Source organism: Mizuhopecten yessoensis, unplaced genomic scaffold (genome assembly GCF_002113885.1).
Source record: "Mizuhopecten yessoensis strain PY_sf001 unplaced genomic scaffold, ASM211388v2 scaffold716199, whole genome shotgun sequence".
In the NCBI taxonomy this organism is placed as follows: Eukaryota; Metazoa; Mollusca; class Bivalvia; order Pectinida; family Pectinidae; genus Mizuhopecten; species Mizuhopecten yessoensis.
The window spans coordinates 163351-179451 of NW_018479997.1; the positions used below are offsets into that span (position 1 = coordinate 163351).

The 16101-nt window shown below is 37.5% G+C and overlaps 1 protein-coding gene across 1 annotated transcript in view; it reads right to left on the reverse strand.

Moving 5' to 3' along the window:
• Positions 1 to 16101, reverse strand: part of LOC110442057 (calcitonin gene-related peptide type 1 receptor-like) — a 50434-nt gene that overhangs the window by 17915 nt on the left and 16418 nt on the right. Inside the window, exons 2-9 of the mRNA XM_021485482.1 lie at positions 13669 to 13788; positions 11262 to 11362; positions 10365 to 10456; positions 9137 to 9260; positions 4590 to 4743; positions 4400 to 4466; positions 3910 to 3973; positions 3457 to 3542 (exon numbers count right to left, since the gene is read on the reverse strand). Coding sequence (XP_021341157.1) covers positions 3457 to 3542; positions 3910 to 3973; positions 4400 to 4466; positions 4590 to 4743; positions 9137 to 9260; positions 10365 to 10456; positions 11262 to 11362; positions 13669 to 13788 — 808 coding nt within the window. The remainder of the gene's footprint in view (positions 1 to 3456; positions 3543 to 3909; positions 3974 to 4399; positions 4467 to 4589; positions 4744 to 9136; positions 9261 to 10364; positions 10457 to 11261; positions 11363 to 13668; positions 13789 to 16101) is intronic.

Consider the following 16101-nt stretch of genomic DNA (forward strand, 5'->3'; position numbering starts at 1 on the left):
AGAATATTTTCCTACCTTGAGGGTGTGATAGAGAAATCTCCAACCCGAGGGGTGATGTTTGTTGGTTGTCTAACCCGATTCTCTGCCGAGGGTTAGACAACCAAAAAAAAAAACAAGGGTTGGAGATTTCTCTGTCACACCCTCATGGTAGGGGATGCTTGTTTCCTCCCATCTTATTATTTTAGTCACAACTCCACCGACAGTAATGTAAACAAAAACACATGTGGGGTATGAATATCGTCATTCACTTTTGATGACGTCACAATATTCGGTGACACATTTTAATGACGTCACAATTGAACACGTGCTAATCATCACGAGGCTATCTCCCCCTAGGGGGTGACAAGCTGATATTTCCCGGCCTCAACGAGAGACACACCTGTGTAGGGTAAGGGAAAAACAAGTACACCAATATAAAATATGAATCCAATAGGAGAAATGGAGGAAACTTTCTCCTGCTCTAAAAGAGAATGGGATTGAAACCAAATGCAGTGTGAAACATACTCAGGGACAAAAGAATCAATTTTGTGTCAACTGAGGTATGTGGGCTCCCTTCTTTATGGCAGATGGGTTGGGCCTATGAGGAGAAAAAGAGGAAAACATTAAACATCCTTCTCCTTTTGTCACCCCTGCAGGTGGGGGATCGGGAAAAGAATACACCTGCTGTTACCCACTGCATGTATCGTAGGAGGCGACCTATTATTTAACCCCCTGCAGAATTTGGGATTTTCTTTGGTGTCCTCTATTTGGGGACACGAAAGCGAACATAATAATTCTGCTGCGACCATTGCAATATTTGTGATATTTATCTTCATTTCTACTTCTATCCTTTTATTTCCTAACGCCTTGCTTGGCAAAACTCTACTTTTGGCCTGAATATTGAGCGTTCCGCCAGGTGAGGAAGACAATGGGTTCTGTCCCCAGGCATGGACATACCAAAGTCCTTAAAAATGGTAGTTGTTATTCCCGCAAGCACACCAATATACCCAGTATCTCCTGCATACACACATGGAGGCACGTCCTTAAATGACCTTAGCTGTTAATAGGACGTTGAACAAAGTTAAACTAAACCAAACCTTCTCCTTTTGTACCGATGAAGGGATTTGAACTAATCTTGTTCTAGAGCATCTTTTGGCAAAGGGAATTTAATATCTTTAAATTGAGGATGTGCCCCTCGGGGGCAGAGGAACGGTGCCCAATAGGGGAAATAGAGAAAAATATTTCCCCTTCTGTAGAAATGAAGAGATTTAAACCAAATGTGGTCTGAAGCATGCTTAGGGTCAAAAACTCAATTTGTATAAATTGAGACTGTGGCCCCTCCTTGGAACATTACATGGTAATTCATTTTCTTGGTGTCTTAACCACCAAAACAGATGTACATATAGTTCTTCTTGAAGCTTTGCTTCTTGAACTCCTTTGGTAAACCTGTATGGTACTCAGCAGGTTTTAAATTGAAAATTAAAATAACGGGTGAGCTATTAATACCCCTTGGCTTCTTGTTTTTTATCAGTTTACAAAATGTGTTTAAAGAAGTATTCAACTGACATTCACAATTTCTTTAAACGTTTCAGCTAAACTTTTTCTCGTTAGAGAAATCAGTAGGCAACCGTTTGATTTTACTTGTCGCAAAATATTGAAATTTATATCAAACAATTATAATAGTTATCCATACTGGCCTATTTCACTAATTGTAGAGAGCATCCACCTTTATTTTGTAATATTAGTTACACGCATTTGTATTACTATTTTAAGAAGCAGGATAGTGTAATAATATATTTCACTTGTCGTTTTCGGCTTAGGAAACAAAAATCCTGACAGGGAATATGAGCCCATGTCGACTTGGGAACACATGTCTTGTCCGCAATGCGACGCATATCGTATAGCTTCCATTTTAATAGTAAGCCGCCACCCCTGTTGATTATGCTGCTAATGTAAACGAGTCTGTAATATCCTTGTTTTTCAAGTTCAAGAATGCGAATTATATATACGCAGGTATGCATACAGTGTATTTGTAATGAGCGTCGTTAGACTATTATATTCAATCTTTTGTAAAGTGATTCAAGCACAATCTGACTTACTATTAACATATATCCTGTTCATGGGAACTAGTTTGATTGCATACTACATAATAAACATATTGCAAGAGCATATATTGAATATGTGATTTTAAAGATAAACAAATGTTTCCATTGATAACTGTACATGAATCTACCAACTGAAAACAACTGCCATTAGACTATGAATACACTATGCATACAACGATTTTCGTGCAACCAGTCAGCTAATTTCACACACAATGACCACTTCATATTACTACCCATAGACCTGTTTCTGAGAAAAAGTTATTTCCCCTTTCTCCGAGATAACGTAGTTGTCGTAATGAACATTACAAAAATCATAAATGGCGCACCATTGTACTATTATTATTATTCTTTCTAATCTAAAATAAAAAAAAAACACACGCTTATAGCATTGTCATATTAAATACCGACTTCCCACCCCCATCAGTGCCTCGTGGTCACAAACTTTTTAACAACCAACCCGTTTGGTAATCCCCGAGAACTTTGCAATGACACAGGGCACATCATCCACCAGCCTACCATCATTTACATCATTCAACGGCCGTACATTTAACTTTAAATGAGGTATATGCCTACTGCCGACGGGTGTTCGGCCGACGAGTGACCTTGATGATTACTATGGTGAACAATGATTTGAAATAGTGCAGACATCAACTTTTTCAAATATATAACATGCAGTGTTTATAATGCAAAGCAAAACAACATCCAATAAGATCAACTGTCACATGAAAGGAATATTAAGTGTTGATTATTATTAGATTCTAGATAAAAAAATCGTTTTAACAAAATCAGCTTATCGGCGGAAGAAACAGAACATTTGAAGTTTGCATTCTGGCTGTTCCTTTTTTATGGTTTTCTGTCCGATACTTACATAAAATATATCAAATTTACAAAACGTTTGGTAACTTTTTTATTGTATTTCATCGTTACGTAAATATATGAATTGAGTAGATTTTGTTCATGTACATTGCGGCAGTTTTAACATGGTATTCTGTATAATCACAGTAATTTGTTTTGAAACCGAGTATAGAGCTAAATCGACCCTGTATATTTTTAGGGTAAATCAATATGTTTTCCTCAGTATATTATTACAACATATCATATTTGCAGCAAGAGTCAAGATTTAAATACAATGCATGCACCCGATGTGCACGATTGTTTATCTTATATCATCGTGACAAATGTATTTGAAACACCACCTGGTATAGTGAGTTAAAAGTGAAATACAAAGAATATTTTCAACAACCTCTCAATTTATAATAATAATATATTACCTTTTTTATTACGATTCATTTTCCTTTGATAATTTGAGTAGACAAACAAGCACCCGTAGCTCTTAATGTAAATCTGCTTTAGATGATCAACGTTTACCTACCTTGACTGATGCGCCTCGCTGGAATTTACTGCTCGTAGCTTAGACAGCAATATCCGTAAAATGTTGAGTAAAAACAGAAAATTCACCTATAAAAGACAACCACAATGTTATAAGGATAAGAGAGTATATACTTACCAGTAACATGTACGATACCACAATGGACCCCCCTGAGTATTAGAGAGTGTGTTCTTACTAGTAATGATGATACCACGATTGTCCCCCGTGAGTATTAGAGAGTATGTTTTACCAGTAACGATACCACGATGGACCCCCATTAGGATAATAGTGTGTGTATTGACCAGTTACGATACTACGATGGACACCCGTGAGTATAAGAGAGTATGTTTTTACTAGTTACGATACAACGATGAACCCCCGTGAGTATTAGAGTGTATGTCTTTCCAGTAATGCTTTCACGATGGGCTCTGTGAAGTTTTGACTGTGCGTACTTACCACTAAGGATACCACAACAGGGCCCGTCAGGATCCAGTTCTCGTCTGCGGTAATAGACCAACACCTTTAAGTTAAACATATGCGTTACGCGTTGATTACTATGCTGTCTCATATGGCATCGTTAACTACTGCACGTAAATACATTTGAAATATTCCTATCCGGAAAGATATTGAAATATTTTTTGGTCCCAAAGAATCTTAACGATTTCTTTTTCTAAATGTGCAGTATTCATCAATTTTGAATTATTGAAATAATGGATTCAACAATAAGTTAAATTAATGGTAGCATTATATTAACAATATTTACATCAACAAACACTCTTTTTATAACTGATAAAACAGTTCCGAGATCATATCGTAGGGAGAAACCCAATTATTTTCAAAAGTGAGCAATACTGTATACATATACTAACAGAAGAAACTTGTGGAGTTAGCGACCTTTTCTAAATAAATTGAAAAAATACAAATTGTTAATCGAAAGGCTACGAACCCGTGACGTAGTTCCGGTTTGGACCCTCGGACTGCCGCATACACTGCAGTTGGGATAAGCGGACCGACTGTTAATCAAACAAATACGTATCAGTATCAGTGTCGCACTAAGTTACTTCTCGGTTGGTCACTTATCATTAGTCATCAGTAACTACTTTTGCGTACGATTGTATTGTATTGCAATGCCTTACCCCAGCCGATGACGTAACAGATGACGAGGAGGCGCTTGTCACTTGTGAAGGCAAATACGACGAGCGCGTGGAGGTAGAACCCCTCACAGAACATCCAGAAATAGTTACACAGTGTCAGGTACTGAGTAAGAACATGCAGCGCCTGGCACCATGGCTACGGAGTATACACACACATTTTCAGTTACAGTTGAAGGTGCATGGTACATGAACAATACAACAACATGAATAATGTATCCCGCTTTTTTCCCACTGCAATGCATTTAAGTAAGGTCTCCAAAATGACATACTACAAGTCCGAAAAAATCCGTGTAGTGGAAGTGTGTCTAATTTACATAAATCCAAAATGGCCGCCAATTCTACTGTTTTCTCCTAGATTTAGTCAAAATGTTCACCTTACAAAAATGTACATACCTTTTAGAATCCTTTTAGTATACTTTGAATGTCTAAAATGTTATTTTCAAGAATGCTTTTGTTTGCACAAGATTTCATGTGCCTAATTGAGTGTCTTAATTTGCATAAATTCAAAATGGCTGCCAATTAAGGAAATTTTTGTGTAGAGAATTGATTATAATCATCATTCTTTGTTCTTAATAATGTTATATCAGAATAGTTGTGACAACACTTAATCATGTTGTACAATATTTTTTTTAATTTTCAAATATATCATAATTAGGTTCTTTAGTTTGCATAAACACATACATATCCACAATGCCTTCCAGAGCAACTATAATACATGTATATGTCTATATTGGTTTAAAATCTCAGTTGTTATTACAGTTGGTAGTCTCCAACAAACATAGTGCCACGACAATCAGAGCAGGCTGTTGAACATTGGAGGCCATACTTCCGGCACGTGCATTTATTGATGCACAGTCTTTCTTGCATCCACATCTGATGACTTTAAGGAGTGATGCTGGTGCTGGTGGTTTATCAGTTTGTATTGGAAGATACTTCCCATCCGTGACCTGCCAACCCAAGTCTCCCGGTGTCAGGTCGTCTGCCATTCCTTTCCATTCTAATATCTGATAGTACACACGCAGACTGCTGCTGAAGTTGGTGGCAAAGTCTTTGCTTCTAAGGCAGACGGGATTGATGATAACTTTACGCAATATCTTTTGTACCTCAAAGAATCTAGATCACCTGTTGAGTCACCACCATACAGGCATACAAGTGCCTTCTATCCAGCTGTAATAATGGTCTTCTTAAGGTCTGATGCTGGCTTACTAAACACCTTGGCAAGCTCACAGAGGTCGTTAATCTTCATGATTTTCTTCAGTGCTACGCCTTTCCCTAGTCCAAATATGCGAGACGTTGTGTCGCAGCCCGGAAGCGCATGGACAAAGAGAATGTCGCCACACATACTACTTCCTAGAGTTTCCTTCAGCTGTTTGATATTCCGTGTTCGATTCTTCTTGGAGTTTGCCATGGGCTCAGGTGCAAAAAGGACGTCCTTTGCATTCAGATCAGCGTAGAAGATCAGCAAGATGAGAAGGTCTGTGTCATCCCCGACAAGAACTGTCTTTAAACTTAGCTGCTTCTACTGCTGTAGTTACAATTAATATATCTGCATCTCCTCTTGCATGGGATACAGTGCAACCATCAATTTCGAGCTTGGAACTGAATAGGTTTATGAAGCGTTGCTTGTTAACTTAATGTTCTCTGCAAAGTTGGCAGTCAGGCCTTGTCAACCTGTCGTCTAAGATGTGTTGCGTCCTTGATGGATGGACCGCCTTGATAGCCATCAAAACAACTGTTGGCCTTCCATATATGCTGCTGACATAATTGACATATAGCTGGCATATGTTGTTGAAAGTGCTCCCACATGGCCAAGGAAAACGGTGAAGTAGAGCACCTCAATCCAAAACATAATGAACATAATTACCACTGGGTAGTGTCTGCTCTCGTGTCAGCTCATGTTCAAACACCTTCCAAAGTGCATCTGCTAGGACTGGTTTGTCGGCCTCTAGGGGGATACATGAAGATTCAAACAGGGCAGGCGGTGACTGCATTACTCGTAGATAAAAACTGATGCTAAAGTATCTTCACGTTCTCTACTGACAATGACAAGTCTCTGGAAAAGGAGCTGCTGGTCCACATGAACAGATTCACCGCCGATCTTTACAGCAGTCCTTGCACAGCTCTAAAAGTTGAAAAATATGACAAAACCTATGTGTAAATCTTAATATATCCGGGGCCATTTTGGATTTATGAATACTGCGATGCACAATTAAAAAAGATGTGCCTCTGTATATAATATATAAAACATAGTATATTCATATAAGTGTGAAATTTGTGCTTTTAAGTGCCACAACATCTACCTATGATAAGAAATGCAACTCGATCTCGGTGAAAAAGTTCGAAATAGCGGCCATATTTGATTTATGCAAATTAGGCACACTTCCACTTCTTGGATTTTTTCGGACTTTTCGGTAGCCATTTAGGGTAACTCACTGAAATGCATTGCAGTGGGGAAAAAAATATTGCAATTTGTTTAACGTTTACCTAAAAAATTCAATATCTTTCCTAGCCTATTTGTGTGTTATTTACGTCTTAATATTTACATGTCTCCCTGCTTCAGCTTAGTAAACTGGTTAGAGTAGAGTATAAACTAGCGTATATGCTGTGACAAAGGGCTCAGCGAGTTGATACTAGTTTCAAATATGGCGCCGTTCACGCTTCAGCGAGATATCAGTCAGATGACAACCATAGCTTGGTTCCTTTAACATCTAAATACATGGAACATATTGGGGATACATTGTGTCTAATTATACCAGGGAATACTGACAAACTTCTTATTTCTTGGTTGCACATTCAAATATCTTTGACGGTAACGTCAACAATGGCGGCTTCGTTTTGAAACACTCGACCGCGCCCCTCCATGAGCAGTGTGTCAATACGCGTACATGATGACCGTTGTAACTGAATTACAAATGTTTAAAGGGCTTCTCACATCACTTTATTTAATAAAATTTAAAAGATTTGAAAGGAAGAAAAACTAGTGTTGGTAACTGGATTTTTTTAAAGTTACTCGTATATCGATGTAGATTTACTAGAACTATATTATCCTAGCAAACGCGGCTACCAAAGCTACTTCGACTGTTTTTTTCTGCGTGTTGTAGCATGTAATAATGTTTTATATATGTAAATATCAGAATTGACCTTCATTTTGACGGCGTACGGTAGTATGAACGCAGTTTGCAACGAACATATCCTTTATGGAGTGCAAACGCGCACCATAGAATATGTACGTTGCTAACTGCTTTTATTCTACCGTATACGCCATCAAAATGTAGGACACTCCTCTTTTTACAGCGATGGAGCCAGGTTTTGGTGATGGAGGAAAATCGGGGCCAACGTGGGCCTCGATCCCGCAACCCAGTGTTCTAAAGGCAAGTGACCGTAGACGGTCATATCCCCTAACAACTCGGCCACCGCAGCCCGATATTGGGACAAACATAACTATTAAGGATGACGGAAGGTAAATCATAAACAACCTGAGTTCGATAATGCTATTATTACGTTTCTTTTTATCTACAAAAACACTATTTCATGCAATACGAAAAGTACGAAATGATGCTTCGTGGACAAGTTGCTCACGTAAGCGTAAATAATTATCTGTCACATGTTTTATTAACTGATTTTTTTAGTCCTAATCTGTTTGATAATTACACATACATGCAAGGGAGATGATAATCCAACTGAATCTTTTAATTCTTATTCTCTTCCAACGTATTATTTAGAATAGTGTGTAAAAGGTTGCTCCCGCTAAGTAGCTCCGTCGTAAACATAATTTCTGTTCAAGTTCGGTGTTCTATCTTGTTTTAAAACAAACAAGGAAACCTTGTCAATTTTTTTTCGTTACGACAACCTTTACTGTCCTAATCATCCGAGGAACTCAACAGAAAGTATTACGGTACAGAACAAAATATGGTATCAGTAATACTTGGTCTATATACTGCATTTTTTGGTCATTTATAATAAAAAATAATACAGCTTATGAATTATGCATAAAATACACCCGCTTACAAAGTTTCCTTGACCAAATATATTTTTACGGAAAAGGACAACAGGTGACAGACTGTATAGTGGTCAACAGAACTCAGGACAACAGGGGCAATTTTCATTGGGTTCATGCTTCAAGGACTGTTGAAGCAGGAGAAATCATATCTCTTTTCTCGCAAAGAAACATGGGCTTACTGCGATTACGGCTTTTAATAAGTGCTAGTGTCATTTAGACAGTGTCATTTCTGAGAAATTTCGATACTTTTTGGACGACTGTATGAAAAAACCCACTTGCATATATATGACTTATGATGAAATCAATATCCAAAAGAATACGCTGAAGGTTTTAAAGGCCGATATAAACTGGCTGATGCATAAAACACTCATGAAAGCGTGTTCGACAATCTTATAGAAGGCGGAACACTATTTCGATAAGTTGGTTTTGCTCTCATACCGGAACACCTTTTCCCATTTTTATCTTTACAAAATATTGAATGAGTGATATGGCTGTCACCTGAACCAGTTAGTAAGGATGATTTAAATACCTGGTTGTCTTTGACCATGCCGGGCATATCCATCAGAGCGAACATGAGGATCCAGGCAGCGCCGGACAGGACGTATGTGATAAAAAGATGTTTGTGTAGCGTCACCCGGCTACAGTGGAGCTGTCTGCAATGGATCAATCTACATGACACAATGGTAGAGTATGAACTAAATATCGACAGCAGGGCACGAAGATAAATGTTACCGAGGAGATGCAACTACATTCTGTGTGCGAGGTCACTAGGGGACCATGTTAAATGTTACAAGGGAGATAACTATGACACAAATATTCAAATGAAATGGTGTGTTTCTCTGTGTGTGAAGCCGCCAAGAGAAATACTTTAATCATACCAACGAGAAGCCATACATGGGAGACCACGTTTTTTTATGATTGTGATAATGACAGGTACTGCATGGATTTGGCAGGTGAGGATATTCACCCAGTCAACAGCATCTAAACACAGGTAAATGGCTCCCGCTGGCCGTGAGTGGAGGCTGTAAGGTTTCAAAGTTAAAACTCCTAGGCCTGAGTTATATTGTATAAGGTGGAATCGTTTCGTTTGCGTTATTTTCTATACATAAATGATTCCTAGAATCATGCTATAATCACGGAGTTTGTCTAAAATGGACTGTTTATCGTAACACGTTTATCGCTGATCGTCAGTGACATCGATTGTGCATTGCCTGTGCAACGTTGCTGCATCGTTCGGAACTATTGACTTTTAAAATTCTGTATAAAAACTGTTTGAAGAAATGTGGAAAGTTTCATCAAAGCAATTTACTTTTCTTGGTGAATATTGCTCCACAAATATTTCCTCTTATCACATATGTATTCGGTTTCACCACTAACATTTTCTTTACTTTTGAAAACTTCGAACGTAATCCATTGTTTTTATTAACAACTACTCCTTTTTATCGTCACCACATCTCTCATTTTCTTTACCTAAGGTAAATAAATCATCAGTATCCTCTCCCGTACCAAACTCATACATTATATTTAAGGAGGGCTAAGCATAAGACGATGAAAGCGGCGAGTGAAAGAATAATGATGACTTTCTGCCATAAGTAGATGAGGATGAGAAAACAGCGAAGGATTCAGTAATGAGAAATACACACCGGAAGTTCGTGAAAATGAGAGAGTGTCGAGTTGTTAAAGTTGTAGAGGTACTATCCGGATGGTTGAGAAGATGAGATTTGCAGTGAGTGGATAAATGATGATGGCGTACTTACCGGAAGCAGGAGAAGATGAGGAGAGATGCGATGGAGAGGATGATGGAGAGAGCGTATCCACTGTAGTATATACTGATGACTCTCTGTAGCGTCTGTAATGTAAAGCAATGGAGTATGAGGTACACAATGAAGCAATTTATCATTGATACCATGATAGGAAATTATTTTATCTAACGATTTTAACAGTTCTCGAGATTAGCAATCAAAAAGTTGCCATTTGATTTTACTGCCAAACAGGATTTTCCGTTTCTTATTTTCTTCACATTGCATTTACAAACATGACACAGTTGATTAGAATGTTTCCAAGATAAGAACATCGTCAATGAGAAAATATAAAGAACAGGTAATGTTGTCTTTATATACTCAGTCCTTTTATGTAAAACGTTGTCAATTATCATTCCTCCATTTATCGTGGTGTGAAAACACATACATTTCTCATAACCAGAATCGACTGCACGATGTTTTGGAAGAAGAAATATATCAGTTTAATGGATTAAATGGATTTAAAGGCTGTAAATATATATTCGACAGGTGCATGGAAATCTGGTGATGCGTTGCCGGGATGAAGCAGACAATATGGGTTATTAGGGCTCTATTTCTGTTATACTATAACGTTTATGTTTATACTAGTATCTCCAAAAGAAAACTAACGTCTATCCTTAAATAAACCTGGTATTTAGTGCAATTACGTGAAAGTACATTATGTCATAGGAAACCTTCGTGTTATTTGTTTCAAGGGGATGAAAGATCCGAATCAAGGAGAAATGAAGATAAATGAGGTAGACAAGATAGATGACGGACGTTTTAGGAAATGTTAATAATGGCCTTCACCTTAACCAGAGATAGAAAGAAGTGACAGGATTTGTGATAGCACATGGAGAAGGAGGGAATAGTTACCTCCTTGTTGCTGGCGCATGGTGTATAGTTTGTCCATGTCCGCCCAGTATCAGGATGGGTCAGCCACGTCCCGTCAACACGACAATCCTTGAACGCTTGACCTTTCAAAGCACAAAATAATTTGAACGTTATTCTTAATTTTATCAAGTCTTTTTGTAAAATACCTTTGTGAAGTTCTTAATTCATAACGACTTGGTAACTAAAAATTATCATAGAGATAACAAAACAAAAACCAGGGTCAACAAATGTTCGGGAAACGTCCTACTGCAAGCGACCTCAAACTGCCGCTGTGAGAGAAGCACATAGTTTTCTACTAAACCAAGTGAAAATCTACAATGTATGAATTCCATGTATGTTAAAGAACGGATACTTGCTGTTTGTTCTATTCTATTCTATTCCTGGTACATTATCAAAACTTAGATTGTAATGATCGCTTATATATTGCCAACTTTAAAATATATACTACAAAACAATGCATATTAGACCATGGATAACATTAAAGTCACGGTTGGTTGGGTATTGTATGTTCAAATATATTTTTAACTCATTTCAAGCAAACGGACGACGACTCCGGTGATTTGACCATAAGAGAAGCAAGGAGAGTAAAGCGTCTGTATAATCAATTATACCAGCGAGGAGTGGGCAAAGCGTCTGCATAATCAATTATACACACTCCACCCACGATGACCCGTGAAGAGTACTTCTAATCATAACATAATAATCCGAACGCGACAGAAATCCAAACGATTCCAAGACTTTTTGTTCAAAATGATGTTTTTAAATCACAAACAGCCATAAAGTCGTATTGAGTTGAAGCCATTTATTGCTAAATAATTGATAAATATGACACACACGATATAAACCTTGAAAACAACTGCACAAAAGAACCTTAAATATGACTTAACATTACTCTTCATCAACATATATTTGCACTACACGAACAGATATAATGGATAAGGCAAAAATATTCCATTTATTTACCAAAACGACATAAGCTGAAACTCCTTCATTATTCCCACACACGCATATAATTTATTGAAAAAAATATCGGCATTACGTAAGATTTCATATTCATCGATTTAATTTTTAAATGTAATCACTTTTGTACCGATTTATCGACATTGCACACATACTAATTCTGTGATAATGTATCAACAAATGCAATTTTCCTCGAAATCAACATTTCATACCCTGTCTCCTGCACACACACAAGCAAGCACGCATACACTACACACATGAAGGCACGTCCTAAATGACCTAAGCTGTTTATAGGACGTTAAACTAAATTAAACTTAAACCAATCATTCTTTCAAATACAATAATTCCTCGATAATTTATCAACATTTCAAACGCAATAATTCCGTGATAACCTGTTATAACCACATAACCAATAATTAATAATTCCATAATACGTTATCAGCATTGCAAGCGCAATAAACATTACACATACATTATTAAACAATTCCTAACAAAATAATTTTCCGATTCTTTTTTCAGATTACAATTTACCTATTCCAGTGAATATTGTTTTTCAACCCTAACTCAATTTGGCTATTTGGCTGTCATTGGCGGTATAACTTTTCTTGTTCGAGTGGCTTCCCCTTATGCACGAACACTCATCTGATACCGGTGGTGGATTCAAACGGTTATGCAGACCCTCGGTAGATAGCAAAACAAATGTTTCGTAGAAAATTTTGATGTAGTACAACCAGAACATGTTACGTGTGACGTTTCGATGACTAGTACGGTATACATAAACACATCCTGTTTGTACTATACATACGTGTAAAACCTTTCAATAATTTATACTTGCCAACATGAAAAAAAATGTGTAGGAAAAAAAGAATTTTATCAACCTGCGCAAGTATACGGTCCATGTGGGCGTAATCTGGGTAGAGTAAATTGAAAGTTGGGGCAAAGGATGAAAGCCGGATTTGTGTGTGGGTTGGGGAAGAGGGTAAAATTGCAATGTACCAACTTGTATACCCTCTAAGCGTCGAAGAATCGTAATTAACGCAAACTATGATGTTGCAACTAACGAAAAAATAAAAAAATCCAATACACAACCGCATTAACAACGACATGTAAAAACTGCATATGGAAAATTAGAAATGTTACTTTAAAATATGGGAAGAGCGAAATTGTCACGATTATATAAAAACTGTAAATATATCAAAATATATATTAAAATATGTAAAACAGTAGATAGTAAAGAAAATATGAACGTAGGCCGTACTTGTGTTAGGAATTATTTACCTGTAGGTAGGCCGTATTTGTGCCGGATGATTTATTTACCTGTAGGTAGGCAGGTGTCAGAAGAATTATTTATCTGTAGGTAGATAATACTCGTGCAGGAGGATCTAATTACCTGTAGGTAGATTATACTTGTGGCGTAGGATATATTTACCTGTAGGTTGACCGTACTTGTGGCGAAGGAAAGTTGGACAATCGTGATAGATGCGAGTTCCTGCAGACGTGTAATTCCAACAATCCCAGCCATCAAATGTAGCGTTACAGTATAGCCCACCTGTAGCAAAAATCATTCAGTGCGTATTAGTAGAGCTAGCAAGACATTCTAGGAAGTAAACCTACTTTACTGACTATTCATTTTCAGGTGTTATAATTAATTTGAGGTCAGCCCATCTTTTGATAAGTGTCGGTGCTGATCACTGATCAGAGAGTAGATCGGTACATGTAATAGGGCAAGTATCAATGTACAGATTGAAAACACACTATTTTTATTGCTACGATCTGTATTGCACTTTGTCTTCCTTCATCACAACCTAGTTCGTAGGTCGTCTCAAAGCAGTTAGCAAATTATTATCCGTGGTTATAGGGCCTTTGCAACCAGCCAATATATTTCTCAACTCTCTGGGGAGCATACAACCGGTGCTGCCATTTCGACGCTCACAGCTAACATTCAACAATTCCAGCACTGACGTGATTCGAACCCACAACACTTCGATCACGAGCCCGGCGTTCTACCACTAGGTTACCGTGCCTCCTAAAAATGAACAATCATAAAATGGGCAACAGAAACAGATTAACCTTCAGTCGAAATCAACCTTTACTATAAACGAGGTAAAAGATTTAAAGCTAAACAATGCATCTGAAACCATTTTCATATTGAAGTCTTAAAAGTGACAGAAAGATATCAAATCTTTTGTTCATGCCGAAAGACATTTCTTGTGCTCAGATGTCCGAATTTTTGTCAGCTGAACAATACTAGTCTGGCAGTTTAAATCTGGCAAAATATATCTACCAAGATATATAACAATATATATATATACCCTAAGATATTTACTGTTTATCTTAATCCGTCACTAATTAATTTTCGTGTACATTATAAATACAAATATCCAATTTCGATATTTGCTCATTTAACTAAACATCACATGCATCTACATGTTTTGCCCTTCAGATATATCTACCGTTCTAATTTATCAGATATAGTTCCCTGCGTAACGTTCAGCATTAAGGGGATTGGCAACAACTGGTTCATCCGTTGTCAGTATAATGTGTCTGGGTGGAATGCTGTGATTGGTGCCTTCGGCGTGGCATTTCAGTGAGATAGCACTATACAATCAGCATCAGATCCGCGCTATCACAAAGAGGCAAGCACACCAACATACAAAATGTACCCTTTCTCCTGCATACACACACGCAAGCACGCATTCACTACCCACATGGAGACACGTCCTTAAATGACCTTAGCTGTTAATAAGGGTGGTCGGATGGTGCTGTGGATAGCGCACTTGCCTTTTAACAAGGCGGCCGGGGTTAGATTTCCCGGTCGGACTTGAAAAGGTTGGGGTCACCTGCCCGACTACGTGGGTTTTCTCCGGGTACTCCGGTTTTCTCCCACACCAAGACCGTCCTCGCGAAAACATCCGGGCCAACAAGTGTGGTTAATATAGGTTGAAATAATTTGTTTCATAATTTTTGTAAAATAAATAAAGTTGATATTATATAATTTAACGTTAAACAAAATAAAACCAAACCAAACTTTTTTATACGCCATTTACCTCTTAACAACATATCTATCTGTATGGTATATCTCTATGTTTATTTAACAGTCTAGCAGTACCACATTTACTTCCGTTCAATAGGTTTGTACTATTAAGCTAGTTTTAAACCTTTTTTTACAATAACAATAAATACAAATCTCCATTGAGATGTTTCTTTTTTACCTGAACTAAACAAGTTAGTCATTTAAATATGTTGGTTTTGCCGTTACGAATAAATTCACTATTGTAATGTTGTTCGTATAGTGTAAACATTACAAATCCAGAAGTCCAGCAAAGTAAACAAATCATCATACTTCAGATACGAAAGTTTCCCAATCATTTATACAGCTACGAAAGTTCCCCAATCATTTCTTTATATATAAAAGTACCCGTATCATTTTTTCAGTTAAAAAAGGACCCGAATAATTTCTTCCAGTCATTTATACCCGTTGTGTCGAAGCTTTTCATCTGTAAGACAATAATACAAATGCAAATTAAGTTTCCCTTAAAATAACTTATCCTCCATCTTTCAATTCTACATTTCACTATATCTTTGGTCAAACTGGAACCGTTGTGACTTGCAGTCTTAAGGTAATTTGGTTTGGTTTGGTTTTATTTTGTTTAACGTCCTATTAACAGCTAAGGTCATTTAAGGACGGCCTCCCCTGTGTGCAAGATGCATGCGTGTAGTGTATGTGTGTTTATTTTTGGAGGCTGCGATATGTTCGTGTTTGTCTCCTTGTAATAGCGCGGAACTGATGCCGACTTTATAGTGCTTACTCACCGTAACATGCTGCCGAAGACACCCAGCAGGACGCCCCACCCGATAACAT